The sequence below is a fragment of the Staurois parvus genome, unplaced genomic scaffold (genome assembly GCF_062004578.1).
Source record: "Staurois parvus isolate SC_StPar_1 unplaced genomic scaffold, SC_StPar_1.0 ptg000230l, whole genome shotgun sequence".
NCBI classification, from domain to species: domain Eukaryota; kingdom Metazoa; phylum Chordata; class Amphibia; order Anura; family Ranidae; genus Staurois; species Staurois parvus.
In genome coordinates, this window is record NW_028318026.1 from 5,218,781 (window position 1) to 5,240,064 (window position 21,284).

The window sequence follows — 21,284 nt, forward strand, 5'->3', positions numbered from 1 at the left end:
CAAAATATTTTCGAGAATATAATAACAATATAAAATTTAGACACCAATTCTTCAATAGCACACACAAATTCTGATACAACCTTTAAAGCCAGGTCCTAGACAGCTCCCCCCAAGAACTGGACGTCCCTCCAAAATTGATGAAAAGACGAGAAGAAAACTGGTCAGGGAGGCTGCCAAGAGGCCTATAACAACATTAAAGGAGCTACAGGAATCTCTGGCAAGTACTGGCTGTGTGGTACATGTGACAATCTCCCGTATTCTTCATATGTCTGGGCTATGGGGTGGAGTGGCAAGACGGAAGCCTTTTCTTATGAAGAAAAATATCCAAGCCCGGCTAAATTTTGCAAAAACACATCTGAAGTCTCCCAAAAGCATGTGGAAAATGTATTATGGTCTGATGAAACCAAGGTTGAACCTTTTGGCCATAATTCCAAAAGATATGTTTGGCGCAAAAACAACACTGCATGCCACCAAAGAGCACCATACCGACAGTGAAGCATGGTGGTGACAATATCATGCTTTGGGGCTGTTTTTCTTCAGCTGCAACTGGGGCCTTAGTCAAGGTAGAGGGAATTATGAACAGTTCCAAATACCAGTCAATATTGGCACAAAACCTTCAGACTTCTGCTAGAAAGCTGAACATGAAGAGGAACTTCATCTTTCAGCATAACAATGACCCAAAGTATACATCCAAATCAACAAAAGAATGGCTTCACCAGAAGAAGATTAAAGTTTTGGAATTTCCCAGCCAGAGCCCAGACCTGAATACAATCGAAAATCTGTGGGGTGATCCGAAGAGGGCTGTGCACAGGAGATGTCCTCACAATCTGATAGATTTGGAGTGTTTTTGTAAGGAAGAGTGGGCAAATATTGCCAAGTCAAGATGTGCCATACTGATAGACTTGTACCCAAAAAGACGGAATGCTGTAATAAATCAGAAGGTGTTTCAACAAAGTATTTGTTTAAGGGTGTGCACACTTATGCAACCATATTATTTGTGTTTTTTATTTTGACTTCTCTCCACCTAAAAGATTTCATTTTGTTGTTCAACTGAGTTGTACAGTTTATAGGTTGCACATCCCGCTCCCATGCCACCTTTCTCACCCTTCTCCTCCTCCTAACCGTGGGGGACATCTCCCCGAATCCTGGCCCTCCACCTCCCTCACCCGCTCAACACCCTCCCACCTCCACGTCCTACTGCAACCCCCACAACTTAGTATCTGTCCCCCTGCTCCCTAAAATCTCCCCCCCATTTTCATGTGCACTCCTGAACGCCCGTTCGGTGTGCAACAAAATTACCGCCATCCACGACCTCTTTGTTTCCCGCTCCCTCAACCTCCTAGCGATCACGGAAACCTGGATCCAGCCCACTGACTCTACCTCCCCTGCTGCACTCTCCTACGGAGGTCTCACCTGGACCCACTCACCCAGGCCTAACGGTCGTAAAGGTGGTGGGGTTGGTCTGCTCCTGTCACCGCAGAGCACCTTCCGAGTCCTCCCAAACCCCCCCTCCCTATCCTTCTCCTCCTTCGAGGCCCACTGCGTCCGACTATTCTCCCCAACCCCCCTGAAGATTGCTGTGATATACCGGCCTCCTGGATCCATACCCCGCTTCCTGGATGACTTCTCCTCCTGGCTACCCTTCTTCCTCTCCTCTGAGCTACCCACCATCATCCTTGGGGATTTCAACATCCCTGTCAACCTCGACAACCCAGACACAGCCCGTCTCCTCCACCTAACCTCCTCCTTTGCACTTGCACAGTGCATACAATCCACCACCCACTCCGACGGAAATATCCTGGACCTTGTCTTCTCCAACCGCTGCGCTCCCCACAACCTTACTAACACCCCCTTCCCTCTCTCTGACCACAACCTGATCACCTTCTCTATCTCCTCGTCCCCCAATGCCTACCCCTCCAAATGTCACACTACTACCAGCCGTAACCTCCGCAACCTTAACCCTGCCTCCCTCCACTCTGCAGCTGATCAACTCCACGACCGCATCCTCCCCCTGTCCTGCCCCGACTTGGCTTTGACCGCCTACAACAATGCGCTCTCAACAGCCCTTGACTCACTAGCGCCTTTAACCACACGCAACATCCGGCCCCGACCGCTCCAGCCCTGGCAGACTGATCACACCAAAACCCTCAAACGACAAAGTAGTGCCCTGGAGCGACTATGGCGCAAAACCAAATCCCAACAAGCCTTCACCCGCTATAAATCTGCCTTCCGCACCTACACCTCCTCCCTCCATGCTGCCAAACAGGCCTACTTCTTGACCCTCATCAAGGCCCTCTCCTCCAATCCTCGCCGACTCTTCTCTGCCTTCAGCTCTCTACTCTCTCCACCCCCACCTCCACCCAGCACCTCACTCACTGCCCTTGAGATTGCCAATCACTTCAAAAACAAGATTGACACAATTCGCAAGGACATTGCCGCAACTCACATGCCCTCTCAACCCGTCCCCTCTCACACAGCTACCCCCTTATCCCCCCTCCCCCTCGACATAACCCGCAGGGACTTCGTCGCTGCTCAAACTCTCTCCAACCCCCTTCACCCTCACTCAGCTACCCCCTCATCACCCCTCACCCACGGCCCCACCACTGCTCTGACCTCCTCTTCCACCCCACCCTACATTCCTCATACTGAAGCTCCCCCCACACTCCGCACCTTTGACCTTACTACCATCGAGGAAGTCTCCAAGATCCTCTCTGATGCCCGCCTCACCACCTGCCCCCTCGACCCTATCCCCACACAACTCCTACGACCTTCCTCCTCCTCCATCCTATGCTCCCTCACCCACATCTTCAATCTCTCCCTCTCCTCAGGCACTTTCCCCTCCCCTCTGAAACATGCACACATCACCCCCATACTTAAAAAGCCCTCCCTGGACCCCAATGACCCGAACAACCTCAGACCCATCTCCCTGCTCCCATTTACATCTAAACTCCTCGAGCGCCTAGTCTACACCCGCCTATGCTCTCACCTCAATGACAACAACCTCCTCGATCCCCTAAAGTCCGGCTTCCGTCCCCTACACTCCACCGAAACTGTCTTACTCAAACTCTCCAACGACCTGCTAACCGCCAAAGCTAATGGCCACTATTCAGTGCTCCTACTCCTTGACCTCTCTGCGGCCTTCGACACAGTCGACCACCCCCTCCTCCTCAAAAAACTACACTCCCTCGGCCTCAGAGATTCTGCTCTCTCCTGGCTCTCATCCTACCTGTCACAACGCTCCTTCAGCGTTACCTACAATGCTACCACCTCCTCCTCACTCCCCCTCTCTGTTGGGGTCCCTCAAGGCTCTGTCCTCGGGCCCCTTCTCTTCTCCATCTATACCTCCTCCCTTGGCCAACTCATACACTCTCACGGCTTCAACTACCACCTCCATTCCGACGACACACAAATCTATCTCTCAACCCCCCACCTCACCCCCTTGGTCTCAGCCCGAATCACACACCTACTGAGCAACATATCAGACTGGATGTCGCTCCATTTCCTTAAATTGAACCTCTCCAAAACCGAGTTTCTTGTCTTCCCCCCAGCCCGGACACCACCCCCCATTGATTTCTCCGTCACGTCCAACAACGCTACCATCAAACCTGCCCTGCAGGCCAGAGTACTGGGTGTCATTCTGGACTCCAACCAATCCTTCCAGCCCCAAGTCCAATCTTTAACAAACTAGTGCAGACTCCACCTCCGCAACATCGCCAAAATCCGCACGTTCCTAACCCCAGAAACCACTAAACAGCTCATCCACTCCCTCATCATATCACGACTCGACTACTGCAACTCCCTCCTCACTGGCCTGCCTCGCCGCTGGCTATCCCCGCTTCAGTCGATCCTGAATACGGCTGCCAGACTCATTCACCTATCCAACCGCTCTGTCTCTGCCACCCCCCTCTGCCAATCCCTCCACTGGCTTCCGATTGCGCAACGGATCAAATTCAAAATCCTAACGCTGACGTACAAAGCTGTCCACCATACTGCCCCGAACTACATAACTGACCTAATATCCAAGTACCGCCCAGCACGCACACTCCGCTCCTCACAAGACCTCCTTCTCTCTAGTTCCCTGGTCTCCTCCTCCCATGCCCGCCTCCAGGACTTCTCCAGGGTGTCACCCATCCTCTGGAACTCCCTGCCCCAACCCATCAGATTATCACCTACTCTCTTCTCCTTTAGGCGCACCCTGAAAACCCATCTCTTCAGGGAAGCCTACCCCACCCCCTGCTAACTTGCCGACCTCCTCCACTCTTCCTACCACTCCATCCCCCACAGCTATCTCCTCCTGTGCCACCACCCCCTCCCTCCTAGATTGTAAGCTTGAAAGAGCAGGGCCCTCGATCCCCTCATGTTTTGCATTGCATTGGTATTGTTCTGTCACATGTTCTGTCCCCCTTTGTAATGTACAGCGCTGAGCGAACTATTGGCGCTTTATAAATACTGTATAATAATAATAATAATAATAATAATATAGGTTACATTGAAGGTGGAAAAAGTTCTGAAATGATTTATCTTTGTCTAATTTTTTTACATCACAGAAACCTGACATTTTAACCGGAGTGTGTAGAATGTTTATATCCACTGTATCTGCTTTCCCGTACAGGATGTATAGGCAAGCAGATATACCGACTAGAAGAATCAATGAACTACCACAGCGCTCAAAAGCACCGTGGTAGTTCATTAAGAACTACAAACTGACAGCTGCTAAGGCTGTTAGGACTTTTAGTTTCTCATTCACAGAGGACTGTCGTGGTTTTTTATACATTTAGACAGCAAGTGGGAGGAGAAGATTCCTTACTAGCTGTCAAAATGGGGGAGCGGAGGCCGGTCTATTCATAACATGTTACACCCTGAATTTGGGTGTAACATGTAGCATGTTATAAAAGGTGAACCTATCCTTTAAATACTTACATTTCCAAGATCCTTCCAGTGTTGATATAAGACCAAAAGCCTAGGCATTAAATCATTTGACCAACACTAGAGAGAAGCCACAGCATTAAAAGTAAGTTTTTCAGGCTTTCTTGTGCAGCATTTTCTTTATTCTATATCAGTGCATACTAAAGCAATGGTGTTTTCAGGAGCTGTGTTCAAAATATATTTCAGTCTTGTTATGTCTGTTCAGATTTTCAGCTATATATAATTTTTTGCAGCAGTTGACAACCGCAAATTACTTGGCAACCATGTTCCTAATCTGTGTTCTTGGTTCTTTTATCCACAGGTATCTGAGATGTTACTACTTTGCAGTTCGAACTTTAATCACCATAGGGGGACTTGCTGAACCCGTGACAATCTTCGAAATACTCTTCCAACTGCTAAATTATTTTACTGGAGTCTTTGTCTTTTCAAGTTTAATTGGACAGGTAAAAGAAAATGCTATTTTTTTTATTGTAAAGGTACCAGGACAGGTGAAGAAGAGAGTTTATAGGTTTTTTTTTTTTACCAGTCCTGGAAAAAAAAGTCTTCAGCATATGCTGAAGCACTAAAAGCACTATGGTACTTTATGCTCATTCTATACACATAAATTATTATTTTCTAAATTGTTAAAGTCCTGCTGTCACATTCAGGGAGTATGTAAACTAGAAGAGGGGATAGGGTACTATATTCAAGAATTTGCTGATGAAAATAGTATCATTAGTAGTAATCAGCATGGATTTATGAAAGATCATTCTTGCTGGACCAATCTGTAAACATTCTACGAGGATGTGAGCTGCCATCTAGGAAGGCCTGTGGATGTGGTGTAGCTGGATTTTGCAGAAGCATTCAATACAATCTCCCATAAAGGTTTAATTTAGAAATTGAGGTCTGTTGGCATGGACCATAGGGCTGCAGGAGCGTGTCCAAAGGGTGGTGATAAATAGCAAATACTCAGGTCTGGAGTGGTAAGTGGGGTACCCCAAGGTTCTGTTCTGGGACCAACTGTTTACGCATAAATAATATATAGGTTGGCATAAATAGCTCAATCTCAGTGTTTGCTGATGATACAAAGCTAAGCAGGGTAATAACTTCACAACAGGATATAGAAACATTACAGGAGAACCTCAATAAAATAAAGGGGTGGAAAACTACATGGTAAATGAGGTTTAATTTTGAAAAATGTAAAGCAGTGAATTTGGGGGCTAAAAATATGAACTCAAGTTACTCGCTATGGAGAGAACCTCTGGGGGAATCTGGGATGGAAAAAGATCTTGGGAGTCTTAATAGTCTTAATAGATCACAGGCTCAGCAATGGCATGCAATGCCAAGCTGCAGCAAGCACAGAAAGCAGAATATTATCATGCATAAAAAGGGGATTTACTCAAGGGATAAAACTATAATTCTGCCATTCTGGTCCAGCTGCATTTTGAGTATGCCATCCAGTTTTGGTCACCAGTCCTCAAGAAGGATGTGCTGGAACTGGAGAGAGTCCAGCGAAGGGCAACCAAGCTCATAAGGGGACTGGAGGACTACTAATGGCTATAAGCATTACACTTATTCTCCCTGAAGAAGAGACACTTGAGAGGAGATATGATAGTGATATACAAATATCTTAATGGTGATTCTAGCACAGGAAAAAAACTATTCAGTTTCAGAGAGCTTAAGAAAAAACACAGTCACTCATTCAAATTGGAGAAGTGGTTTAACCTTAAAATGTGTAAGGGTTCTTTACTGTCAGAGCGGTAACGATGTTAAACTCCTTGCCACAAGCAGTGGTGTCAGCAAGGAGTATCGATAGTTGCAAAAAATTATTAGATGGGCATCTTAGCAAACACAATATACAGCGATATGGGAATTATTATTGACATAACACACCCACACAGGTTAAACTGGATGGACTGGTGTCTTTATTCAACCTTACCAACTATGAATATATGTAATATCAGGAAGAGGTGTTTGGTTTACCTGGAAAGGCTGTGTAACAATGCCACCAGACGATAATAGAATGATCTTCAGGTAGGGGTTCCACTGGTGACTGTTGATTCAGGATGGACTTATGTAAGTGCAGAGCTGGTAGAAACTTGCTAAATGTATGAGGAGATTGCAACAAACAGGTTCAGGAATGAACTCTCTTGAGAACTGGAGTAATATCAGCTTTTGTAAAGTACACATCCATTTCCTGGAGCTTGTGCTTGCAGCGTGCAAAAATCTCCAGTAGATGATAGCAACAAAGCAGAGAAGATGAACATGCTACACTAAGACAAAGTATACACAAGATGGTGCATAATTAGGTGTTAGGTTCAGCTTGGGCCTGTAACTGCCCTTTCTTGGTTTAGCTTTACTTTTCTCATTGAACTGTAAAATTGCAAAGCCTCTATTGACCACTGAAGTTTTGACATTTGACAGTTGAATACATGTTCCTGTATATAGATGTTACCCAGGATTCAAGGAGAGCTGTTTAGAACACCTTAGTGGATATAACAATTTAAATTCCAGGTAATAAATTTGTTTTGGCAGTTGTCAAATTTCAGGACTAAACTGAAAGAAAATTTATTTTTTCTGATATATTGCCAGAAGGGGATGTCATTTTTGAATGGATCCTTCTATCTATGGAATTACGATGCTTGGAAATATAGAGATTAGTTAATTTTGTGTAAATCTTGACTTCTTTTCTTCCTGTTCTTTTTTCACTTTGTGGGTCCTCTACCCACAGTTACAGCATTTGTATCGATTAGGAAAAATTAAAAGAGAATGTAAGGGCTCGTTTACACTTGTGTCAACTTCAACACACATTAAAGCACCTACTGCTTCAACATGCTTTTTTCTGTGTTTTGATGCTTTTGCAATGCTTTTATGATGCTTTAGTGGTTCTTTGGTGGTGCTTTGATGATGCGTCAGTGGTGCTTCGGTGGTGCTTTGATGATGTGTCAGTGGTGCTTCGGTGGTGCTTTTTTGAAGCTTTAATGAAGCTTGGCAGATGCCCTGTGTGTGTGTTGATACCTCATACCTCCAAAACAAAGCGAAGCTAAAGCTTAATAAAAGCCTCTCAAAAGCTTCAGGTGCTGTAAGTGAACTTTGTCATAGACTTCTATGGAGGCTTTGAAGATAATTTGAAGCACCACTAAAGCAGCATGTTCAACTATTCTTCCAGAAGCGCATTTGTGAGCTGAGGCACTGATGTAGGCCTGGCTCTCAGTCTCCTCTCTAATTCATCCCAAAAGTGTTCTATTGGGTTAAGCTCAGAACTCTGTGCAGGCCAATCATATTCCTCCACCCCAAACTTGCTCATCCATGTCTTTATGGACCTTGCTTTATGCACTGGTGCGCAGTCATGTTGGAACAGGAAGGGGCCATCCCCAAACTGTTCCCTTAAAGTTGGGAGCATGAAATTGTCAAAAATGTCTTGGTATGCTGATGCCGTAAGAGTTCCCTTCACTGGCACTAAGGGGCCAAGCCCAACCCTTGAAAAAAAAACCCCACACCATAATCCCCCCTCCACCAAACTTTATACTTGACACAATGCAGTCAGGCAAGCACTGCTCTCCTGGCAACCGGCAAACCCAGACATGTCCATCAGACTGCCAGAGAAGCGTGATACGCTATGCCAGAGAACACATCTCTACTGCTTTAGAGTCCAGTGGCTGCGAGCTTTATACCATTGCATCCGGCGCTTTGCATTGCTCTTGGTGATGTAAGGCTTGAATGCAATTGCACTGCCATGGAAACCCATTCCATGAACTTCTATAGGCACTGTTGTTGTGCTAATCTGAAGGCCACATGAAATTTGGAGGTCTTTAGCTATTGACTCTGCATACAGTTGGCGACTTCTGCGCACTGTGCAATTCAGCATGCGCTGACCCCGCTCTGTCATTTTACGTGACCTACCACTTTGTGGCTGAGTTGCTGTTGTTCCCAGTTGCTTCTACTTTGTTATAATACCACTAACAGTTGAGCATGGAATATTTAGTAGCAAGTAAAGTTTAGGGATGGACTTATTGCACAGGTAGTAACCTATCAAGGTACCACACTTGAATTCACAGAGCTCTTGAGAGCGACCCATTCTTTCACAAATGTTTGTAGAAGCTTTTGGCAATATAGTGTATGTTCTAGTGTCAACTGTCACCATGAGAGAAAGTAAAGAAGGATCTAAAATCTTACTGTGGTCACAAGTTTAGTAGTGAAAGGGGTATATTTCAATACAGACATCTGTTGTGGTGGCAGCTGTTGAAAATTAGAATTTATTCTTACTATGTGTAGAGTTCTTCTAATTTCCTGCTGTATCTTAAGAACAGGAAGTGGAAGAAAAGAATCAGAATCCTGACAGGCAAAGAAAGAAGGAAAAGGAAATAAGGTGAGGATGAGTTTAATACAGAGCTAAAGAGGCTAATCTTTGATCTAGTAAGCAACTCCTCCCAAACAGGACTGTTGGCATATTTTCACCCGATCAGAGCTTGCAGCCAATTAGCTGCAAAGCTGATCAGTGTATTCTGGCAGCGAAGGAGCCCCACTGCCAGTATACAATAGCAAAACTGGAGGATCTTCCCATCCATCTAATCAGGGGGGGATCTTTTTTTTTGATCAGATGGCTGGCAAAAAAAAAAGATCCATCTATTGCCAGCTTTAAACTCATGTAGCTGCCCAATATGTAAGCATTGCTGTTATATTTTATAAATACATTCTTATGACTTGGCTAGGTTTAATATTATTTAAAAATAATCAGCACAGTTTAGAAAGAATTCCAGAGAAAATTGGTATGTGTGTACTGTATATAAAATGTCAGACCAATTTTTTCACATTCTATCTCTTTCACAGCTAGATGCTGGGAATAAATACTCTACACATCTTATATTAGATTCTTTAACAATTGCAGTTTGCCCTTTTATTTCTAATATTGTAGGGCTTTAAAGGTCTGTGTTGATGATCTCTGGGCTTCAAGTCAATTGCATCAGTTTGACATCAGTTTGAGATGCTTCTGAAATCATTCAGAATTCATTGACAGGTGCATTTGAACTGCTTCAAGTGGGTTTTGCATTCCCATAGACTTGCAGGAGAATGCAAACCCTACTTGAATCAAACTAAAGCTTATCAACAGAGGCTCCTATAAATAGTTGAGCAGGTACACAATTGGGTTGATTTACTAAAGGCAAATGGGCTGTTCACTTATCAGGGCAAGTTGCAATTTGAAAGGGAACTTTCCCCAGAGCTTAGTGACTGAGGCAAAGCTTTGTTGACTTCCATTACCCATTCATGTGGAAGCAAAAGTACAGTTTTTTTTCCTTGCACATAATTGGGTATTCTTTGCAAAATTAAATTTCACCTCTTTCACTAAGCTCTGGGGAGAGTTCTTTGGCAAAGTGTAGCTTCCCGTGGAAAGTGAATAGTTTTTTGTCTTTTGTAAATCAACCCCAATGTTTTCCCTAAGTTTCCTAAACAGAGTTGCCAAAATGGCTTTTCCTACCATTCAAGAAATATCTTACAAAATGATTTGTCAAAATACCGTTTAGTTAGAAAATTGAGTTGCACATGTGTGGGACGATGTTATTCACCCACCAGCCAATCTAGAGGCCAAACACCTGCCACCCAGAAGTAGCTAGGGTGAATATTACTGCGGCCAGCGAGGGATGTAATAAACACTTCGCTGGAAGGTGGAGGTGAGTATTTTAGTGGGCTTAGTTCCACTTTAAGCTCATCCTGGAACTTATCTTTAATATTTAAGTGTATTTCCAGGGTAAGCCCTGACTAATCTTAAAAAGGCTCCCTCCTGCTTCCTAACACCTGCAGTGCATTCATAAAGTAATCAGTCCCCCTTCACTTTTTTCAATATTGTTATGTTTGTTTAAATTTATTTTTTTACTCATTAATCTACAGTCAGTACTCCATTAAGTGAAAATGAAAACAGATATTTAGAAGTGTATGCAAATGTATGAGAAAGGAAAAACTAAAATATCACAATCGAATAAGTATGCCGACCCTTTGCAACAACACTTGAAATTTAGCTCAGGAGCTCCCATTTCTCTTGATCATTGCTGAGATGTTTCTACACTTTGATTGGAGTCTACCAATGGTAAATTAAATTGATGGATATGATTTTGGAAAAAGCCTCACAGCTGACAATGCATACTGTATCAGAGCAAAATCCATGAGGTCAGAAGAAATGCCTACAGAACTCAGAGACAGGATTATTGCAAGACAGACAGATTTCTGCCTTACTGAAGGTTCCCAAGAGCACAGTAGAATGTAAGAAGTTTGGCACGGACAGGACTCTTCCAAGGGTTGTTTGCCTGGCCAAACTGAGTAGTAGAGGGAGAGGAGCCTTAGTAAGAGAGGTGACCAAGAACCCGATGGTCACTCTGACTGAGCTCCAGAGATCCTGTGTGGAGATGGGACAAAGTTCCAGAAGGACAACCATCACTTCAGCCCTCCACGGATCTGGGCTTTATGGCAGAGTGGCTAGACAGAAGCCTCTCCTCAGTGCAAAACACATGAAATCACGCTTGGAGTTTGCTAAAAAAAAAGCACCTTAAGGACTCTCAAACGGTAACAATACAAGACTCTCTGGTCTGATAAAACCAGGATTGAACTATTTGGCCTCAGTTCTAAACGTTATGTCCGCAGGAAACCGGGCACCGCTCATCAACTGCCCAATACCATCACAACAGTGAAGCATGGTGGTGGCAGCGCCATCATGCTGACACAGGGGAGACGAATCAGTTGATCAGAGTAGAGCAGCCTGAAAATAGGTAAATATATACATCTGTTTTACACTGGTTAGTCGGTATAAATGTTATGAGGGAGGAGGAAGTATTTTTCATTTCAATATGTTTATTAGTTTTATTCAATGTAAAAAAGAAAAACGAAATAACACGGTATAAATGTAGACAAACAACATAAGGGGGCTTGCACAGAGTGAAGTCAATGCAAAAACAAAGAGGGAACAATTTTAAGATTAGATAGGTTTATCCCAGAATTCCACTTGTTAAAGTGCCCGCCGCCCTATAGCAGAAATACGGCTACAGGGTGGCAGGGCTGTACAAGATAACGTATATATATGTGATTTTGCATTTCTGCGCCCTACCTGCACCGCCATTGGTGATCACCAAGCATCACTGATGGGGGAGAGATCTGTATGTAAACAATATAGATCTCTCCCGTCAGCTCCAGCACACTGCTTTGTAATCCTTTGCATAGCAGAGGCAAAGCAGTGTGCTTACACTGTAAAACACACACACAGCACACAGTAAAATAGCACACAGTTAACTCTTTGATCGCCCCAGATGTTAACCCCTTCCTGCCCAGTGCCATTAGTACAGTGTCAGTGCTTTTTATTATCATTGATCACTGTATTAGTGTCACTGGGGATGTCAGTGACAGTTAGTCTGTTCCCCCCCAGTGTCAGAATGTCCACCGCAGTCCCACTGTATGTCGCTGATCGCCGCCATTACTAGTATAAAAAAATTCCACTGTATATATTGCCATTTGTAGACACTGTAACGTTCACATAAACTGATTCATTTACACATATTGGAATTTTTTTTAGCAAAGACATGTAGCAGAATACATTTTGGCCTAAACTTATGATGAAATTTGATTTTTTAAATTTTTTAACTGGACATGTTTAAAGTGTTACTAAACCCACAATAGTAAAATCAGGCTGTGTATGCAGTAAAGTATGCTTGTTATACTCACTGTGGAAACTAAGGGGTTAATCCTCTGCATTGTATAAAAAGGCTGTTTGGTCCTGTTTTCTCTGCTCCTCATCTTGTTCAAATGTCCACCTGAAAAGACAGACTGAACCCGTAGTTGCATGCACATGCTCAGTTTAGTGTGTATTACTAGAGAGGTTTTTTTTTTTCTTTGGAGAGTGCATCTGATCAGCACAGGGCCAATCAGCACTGTCCAGAGAGAGGTCAGTGGTTTTGTATCCTCCTAGAGCAGAAAGAAAACTCCTCCTACAAGCTTTAACCAGTGCCCTGCTGAAGTCACAAGACTGTTCTAACTGCTGATGAGAAAAGGTATTTAGCAGTTTATATTTACTAAAATATTAGCATTTCCATGTTGTGTGTACTGTGGGAGATCAGATATAGTGGATGCAGGGTCCTGGGTTTAGTAACACTTTAATAGCAAAAAGTAAAAAAATATTGTTTTTTTCTCAAAATTGTCGGTATTTTTTTGTTTATAGCGCAAAAAAATAAAAAAGGCAGAGGTGATCAAATATCACAGAAAGAAAGCTCCACTTGTGGGAAAAAAAGGACATAAATTATTATTATTATTTGGGTGCAGTGTTGCATGATCGCACAATTGTCAGTTAAAGTAATGCAGCACAGTATCGCAAAAAAAGCCTGGTCAGGAAGGAGGGTAAATCCTCTGGAGGGCAAGTGGTTAAATAAAAGATCAAATATCTATCCCAGCAGCTGAAGTGTAGGAAAACCTGTCAAACTGAAGGTGCTATTTTTCAAACTTTCCACAGGCTCTGTTATAGAAGATAGGGGAAATTCTTCTACTCTCACACTGGTCATGCATATTACAATCTGATTGTACAATCTCAGTTAGATTCATTAACATTTAGATTTATGAACAGTGATTTGTGTATGTCTCCATTGATTTGTGTGTGTGCAGAAGCAAATAGTTATTTAATCTGGCCAAACTCAGACTCCAATATTTCATCCCAGAATAATAGATTAGGTTGGTCATTGTGGTGGGTCATTGTCTGAACTAAATTCATTGCAATTAAGAAGGGCCTCATTGTCTACAGTAAAGTGTTAAACCAAAAGAATAGCAGAACAGTGATTTAGTGTTGGTAGAAGTGCCTGTAGCATTGTTTGTATTCCAACTGAGCTAAGTTGTACCTGGTCATGTGAGATAACACTATACAAATACAGCATTTTTGCTTGACAAAAGTACACCTTGTTCTCATGCATAGTTAAATTCTGCAAAAGATGAAAATTTTCAAAATCCCTATACAGCATAAAAATAAGCACAATCAAACCTCAAGTCAAAGAATAACAAAACCCAAGAACAAAATTTGAATATATTGCAGCTTACCCAGGGGCGGACTGACCATTTGGAAACTCGGGCACTGCCCGAGGGCCCGGGGTCAGTAGGGGGCCCCATGAGATGCCCCTGGTACCTTTTTCATAGGCTTTTTTGAGTTTGGGCAATGGCACAGGGGCCCCATGATCCCCTATTGCCTGGGGGCTTCATGAGCTGTCAGTCCGCCGCTGAGCTTACCCATGCTTGAACAAAGTGGCTGCAATTTATTTCTAATTATTTTAGACTGAGAACATTTTTACCAAGTACAGAAAATATCTGTTGCCAGAAATGCAATGTCCTTGTCACTTCCTGTGGCCTGAGCTGGAAGCATAAAACAATGTTATCTTCCCTCTGTAAACTATTAATCTCTCCACCCATGCCATGTCATGAGCAAAGGTAGCGTCTAGCCTGCGTAACAACCATGACTCCCTCTAAAGATACAGTAAAGGAGTGAGGATAATCACTGAAGGATGTGTGTTTTCCAAGGATTACCTTGGCTTTCTGTGTAAAAGCAATGGTCTCGCTGCAGAGGTCCAACATACCTCATGCTAAGTCAGAGCTATCACGCACCAAACAGCAGGGAGCATAAACTTTGGCTGGCTATACATTACACAATTTTCTTGAGATTTTTTGTTTAGATTTACCAAAAACCATATAATAGGAGGTCAAACCTAACAACACTTTCAATAGTATCTAATTAGGCAGACTCTTGCACTACATAGTTGAAGGTAAATCTAAAGGAAATTGGGTAGAAATTGGACAGAACATTGTATAGTGTATGGCTAGCCTTTGCTGATAGTAGAAGAATGAACACACCTGGAATGTATTTAACTGATTTACATTAAATGTTTGATTTGGTGTTAAATCTTCAATAACTTTATTTACTAACTCATATTTGGGCATACTTTATCCACTTGCCTAATGGCTAACAATATTTTACTGCTGGCCAGCAGCTTGAGCAGGCACTGTCATGTACCATTACGTTGCCCTGATCATGCGTACTGCACGCACCTCTTGGGGACATAGCGGATTGTGGTGATCAGTATTGGGCCACTGTGATTGGCTCAGATACCATGTGATTGCTGTGCGATCACATGGAAACTAGTAACCAACAACCATGAATGGAATCCATGCATGACATTATTGTTTTCTACTGTGTGGGATCTGTGATTAGTCACCAGTGCCCACAAGGTACCTAGGTCAATCACATCACCCTGTACCTTGTGATAGCTGTGGCCAATCACAGTATCACAGTAGTAAATATTGAGCCATGAATGAAAGCCATTCATGACAGCTCAATGTTAACAAAGCAATAAAAAAAATTCTTCTAATGATAGTATGGAAAAAAAAGTAAAAGAAAAATTAAGAAAACGTGTTCAAAAAGTTGAATAAAAATTATTAATTTTTTTTTACATACTGTCACCAATCAGTATCGCTGCTCACCACCACACCAGTCTTAGGGTGACACTGTACTGCATTGGTGACTGTATCTAAAAATAAATAATAAAAAATGAAAACAAAATGTATTTAATTTCTTCATTTTCCAAAAAATTGTGATAAAAGTTACAGCTTAAAAAAACTTGCCATACCTCTTATTAAATACCTTTGACTGTCGAATTTCCAAAGCAGGGTAATTTGAGAGGTATTTGCACTGTTCTGGCATTTTAGGGCCTGAAGAAATGCTATCAGCACCTCAGGATTGATCAATTTTCAAATATATACCATATACTCCTAGATTGTAAGCTCGAAAGAGCAGGGCCCTCGAACCCCTCATGTAGTGTATTGTTTCTGTCTTGTCTCATGTTCTGTCCCCCTTGCTATTGTACAGCGCTGAACAAACCCTTTGGCGCTATATAAACACTGTATAATAATAATAGTTTGTAGACTTTAAAATTTTCACTGATTAAATAATATACACTGATTTGGGTTATTTTTACCAAAGAAATGTAGTAGACTACATTTTGGCCTAAAAGTGAAAGCTCTTTTTGTAGGAAAACTACTTCTGGAGGTCAAGTGATTAAAGTTAAATTATAGTAAATTTACAAGTCTGCATGAAAACAACAACCTTAAAGATAGAGATGTTTTAGGATAGATTTTAAATTCAAAACATATATATTTGATTTTGTTACACAAAAGGTTTTTTCTACCTTAATGGATAGAATGCATTAAGATAAAAAACCTTTAGGCCCACATATGATGCTCAATACAATGTTTTTTTTTCCCAACTACAAAGACCACATATACTGTATACTTGCACTATGCTGAGTTTCTCATTTCACAGATAGCAGGTTGCAGTCAATGAGTTTTGTAAATAGTTCCACTTCATAAAGAGTAGCAGTGAAAGGGTTATAAGACATCCATGTATCCATGCATTTCCATTGATCTCAATATAATGCTCACAATTGGTTTATGGCATCATATGGTTATGTCAAACTAAAGCTACATTCATCTCCACAAGGAAATAGCTATTGGGTACTCCTATATGGGGTTAAGGGGCAGACAGGTCCAGGACTCAATGTTGTCATGTCATAAGGTGATAATATTGAAGGTGACCTCCTCTATTCCAGATCTACAGAGCAAGATGAGCTTATTAGCAACCAATATGAAGCTGTCATAAATAGAGGAGGAAATGCTTCCTGTATAACTGGTAATTGGATCCCGACAAAAAGCTGATCCTGGGATCAATCTATATTACACATTTGTGAACAATGCCAAGAACTGAACACACTTGGATTCACATGAGTGGTTAATCTCTGAATGTGGGGAGGTGCAGAGTGGTTCGGGCAATACACACAGTTCAGTTGCAGTAAAACTTGGAACTTATATTTAACAGGATGCCAATGTTACAAACATCATGGCAGTAGAGTGTCGTGAGGGAAATAACTCATGGTTCAATGTAGTCAGATGTGGCTGAGGAGACGTGCCGACAGCATCTGTTTCAGAAGGTAAAGTGCAGCCTGGCCGGTTCCCAAGACGGAAAGCTCCCTGCAGGATAGCAAGTCCCTAGCCTGTCCCTCTTCATCCGGAATCTCTCCCTACCAGTGCAGCCAACCAAAACGCTGCTCCATTGACCCTGGAAGCCGTAGAAAAACACTGTTTCCCTTGGACTTCCTCTCCAGACTGTGGTACCACTCAGATCGAGTGCCACCTACAGTGGAGAAAACAGACAGCACCTGCCTACAAGTGTCTTAAACCAGGAAGTACATGTTGACCCTAGATAGTACTTGAACTTGAGAAGGATTAGAATACCTGTCAGGTTTTTATTGCTGTCTGTGCCCCCATTAGAGATTCCCCCTCTCCATTTTTCATGCTTACTGTTATTATTGAAAGTAAAAGAAAACCCCAATTTTGGGTTGTCCACATGACAGTTGTAGAGAGGAAATTTTCCAATGAGAACACTAGTTCTGATGACCCTAGTGACAACCAGGGATTTCCTCTTTGGATGGATTATCTATGTTTTAGCTATGGGACAGGAAGTGAAGGGAAATTTCCCCAATGGGACACAGATGGCAAAAAAACTTGAAGGGGTAATAACCCGACCTTACCCTATCAAAAACTAAAAGCAATTTGCCTTTAGTTGTACTTTAACAAAAAACAAATCTCCTATTGCTCTCAGCCTGCTTCAAATCTCTAAATACCTTTTTTTCTTGCGGCTGTGATCTGACTTCTTGTGAGAGAGTGGCTGCATTTATTCTCCATGGTCCCCCTGTATAGAAAACCATAACCACTCCCTCTTGCTTGTTCCCGAGATGGAATGTGGACTATGGACCATATACTATATCACCGCATGCAAGAATTAACACAGTTTATTAAACGTACACCTTAACATGCACTGCTTATTCCAGATGATTGGAAGTGAAGGGGAAAGGGAGAGGCAAAAAAAAGAAGAAACAACTTGAAAAATAGATTTGAGGGTCATTAAGTAGTGGATGTGCATAGGTTATTTTTGAGAATAGGGATATCGTTTAGTGTCACTTCAACCATTTAACCATATTATTTTGCAGCAGTCTATTTATTAACTGGTATATGCCCTCGCTTTGAAATCATTTTTATTTAGCTGATCTTAAAAAGCATCCAAGATTCCTTTGACTCGCACATCTGAATCGGGGAGATGGGCTGAAACCCCTCGCTCCTTCTCAGACTTCAGTTTTAAAACACAATAAAGTACTCAGCACCGTCTATGCAACCACACATTTTATTTATCATATTAAGCAGATATATTTATTATTTTTTTAACATTCTCAGTTTATATCTTACTGTCAATTGCCTCCCAGAAATCATGGGCTTATTGTTGTATATTATACAAGGTAATAGCTTTGCTAACATGATTTTCACCCTTCAAAAAAGAATTTAATATCTTGAACATTCAACTGACTTCTGTATTCCAGCACACTTTTATCCGTACTGTATATAACTTAATCTAACCCGCTTATCAGATTAGACTATTTATTACATTCAAATCAACTCAAAAATCACTTGTTACGTTTCTCTTCTAGCGCAGTGCTTTTTTTTTTATTCCCTAGTTTAGCACGTTTAAAGCTTATCCTCAGATTTAAGTGGAACACAGACATTCACTCAGCTGAGTTGTATACAAATGTGCTGACCTAGAACATAATGATAGGAGGAGTGAGTAGAAGGATGACCTCATCACTCTGCTACAGCTCTTTTACTGTTCAGTTTGCAAAGTGGGAGTCAGGAGAGGATGCCACTGAATCTCCTTAACTTCAGTGAAGAAAGAACCCTGGCAGGGCTGTATAAATCATGATGACTAGATGAACATAAATACGAATTTGTAGCAAGTAAAACCGATCCCTTATATTTTTTTTTGTATCTGTGTAATGTACTGTTCACAAGACCTACTTTAATTAATAACTGTCCGTTAAGAAAAGTACTGGTACTAGCATGACACTGTCCTTCAGCATAAAGCCTTGATGGTACGTAATGGTATAGATACAAAAATAACATAACATGGCCCTCCGACTGCAGCAAGTTGTGTCCAGGTAGAGAAACATATGTACTGTAGAACATGACTCTCTTCCTATATGTGCCAAGCATGACCTTGGAGGAGGGCTGGTCACAATATGGAAGGAGGGGTCATGAGTCAGGAGGGTAGAAACTTAGGGGTTGATTTACTAAAGACATTTAGGCTGTTCACTTTGCAAGGGAATTTTCTCCAGAGCTTAGTCAATGCTGTGAAGTTTCACGTTGCACAAAAATACACAATCATGTGCAAGGAAAATAAAAAAAGTGTTTTTTCTTTCACATGATTGAATGATGGAAGTCAGCAGGGCTACACCTTATTCACTAAGCTCTGAGGAAAATTCCTGTGCGAAGTACACCTTCTCTTTGAAAAGTTCATTCTATTTACCTTTAATAAATCAACCCCAATATGTTTGATTTGCGTAGACATGGTTGTTGTTATCCTTGTACATTGTATATTTTAAAAACCAGATTGCCTCTTGGAGGATTCCATGTATTTCCTGTGCTTTATAGACCACAATATCGCCTATAGTTAGAGGTGATTTCTAATCTTATAGACAGATTAAAATATGAAAAGAGAAAAAAATCAGTAGGCAAATGGCAGGGAAAAAAATCAAGTTTGCTGGCTAATTTGCCTTTATTGGCCTCCATTTTTTTCTGTCCACCCATTCAGGTTAGAAAACTAGACATAGCAAACTCACATAGACTTAGAAGTCTTACAGACCCCTCTCAGAAGATCACACAATGTAAATCCATAAATTAAGTTGAAACTTGGTGGCAAAGTCTGTACTAAAAAGTAATTGAAGCAGTTCAAGATGTTAAACAGTGTAACAGGATAGCAATTATATTAGCTGTATGGAAACAAAATATGCTGTCATCCACCATATGATAATAGTATAAAAAAAGTTATGAAAAAAAGGGGGAAAAAATTCTGACTTTCAATGTGCTACTTAGAGTCAAACACATAAACCATCACTTCGTAACTTTGGTATCGTTTGTGGGAAGTGGTACACACTGATTTGCTTAAACCACCAGTAGTAGTTAATATGATCATAGCATAAATTCATATTTGTCTCCCGTTCAGGGAACTCAAACTGGCTTTAAAAATGACATCCCCCATTGGTGAGAGAATAACCTCACATCCCAACAACTGTAAAGATTTAGAAACTCTCCCTTTACTGCAGCCTGAATTGGTCAGCTGCGGTGTGCTAAAGCAGTGGCTTCTGTCATAAGCGGTGAGTCTTTGTTTCCCAGACAATCACAAACAAAAATGAGAAAGAAGATAAGAATTATTTGTATGTCAGCAGTACAAAGAGATTGGTTCTGATAGCAGTCAAAAGTCTGAGGATTTTATGAAATAGTCAATTTATCTACATTTCTGAGCAGACAATATCCAGTCTTCATACTGATATAACTTAAAACCTAACTCTAAAAAAAGTTAATTGTCCAAATGTTGTTAAAATACAAAGGCAGCTCTGGCTGCAATACTCTTCAGCAATGGCCCTCTGGCTCAAGGCTCAGTCCTGCAGTTAGCTCTCTTTTTCCAGGAAAATTGCACCCAGAGTCATTCAATAGATATGTGCAATTCATTTAATTACAAATCGGACAAAATTTTCATTATTCCGAGATTCAGTTGTATCCAAATCTGCTAATCAAAATAGTAAAGAATTTCAACAAATTCAAAATAAATTATAAGGAAAACAACAAATGAATGCGTATTCATTTGTTTCATTGGTTTGTGGCCTCAGAGGCTTTTGTGAGTTAAATAATATGTGTCACACTCTGTATTGCTATGATAAGTCACAGCTATCATGCAAGCACATCAAAGTCTCAAGCAAGTTGCAACAAAGTTGCAAGCAAGTCTCATTGAAGTCACAAGCAAGTCACAATGCAAAGTTGCACCATAAACATAATGACTGAATCCGAATCTTTCAAAATAACTTCCGCAAATATGAATCTATTTGGAACAATGAATATATGAAACAAATCTGAATATGCAAAATAAATTCCAAAAATGAATCATTTTAACATAACGAATATGACAAAACAAAATGATTGACTTAACTAAATAATCCAAACTGCAAAAAAAAACGATTTTTTTGTCTTGCACATCTCTAACAAGTGACCCACTTTCCATGAGCCTAGGATCTGCTCACAAGAGGGTTGGTGCTGCAAAGAATGTAACACACTTTAATACATAAGCATCATTCTCTGCATCATCCATGACAAACCTTAGCCACAGAAGGCCAAAAATATGAAGAGGATCCCATAACGTCTTATGACTAGACAGCAGAAAAAGCTGATAAAGGTATGTATATGAAACAATTTTTAAAAATATGTACGTAATGGTG

The 21,284-nt window shown here is 41.5% G+C and overlaps 1 protein-coding gene across 1 annotated transcript in view; it reads left to right on the top strand.

The window, feature by feature from the left end:
- CNGB3 (cyclic nucleotide gated channel subunit beta 3) overlaps nt 1–21,284 on the top strand; it is a 209,217-nt gene that overhangs the window by 112,907 nt on the left and 75,026 nt on the right. Inside the window, exon 12 of the mRNA XM_089679736.1 lies at nt 5,228–5,369. Within this exon, the coding sequence (XP_089535862.1) occupies nt 5,228–5,369 (142 nt within the window). The remainder of the gene's footprint in view (nt 1–5,227; nt 5,370–21,284) is intronic.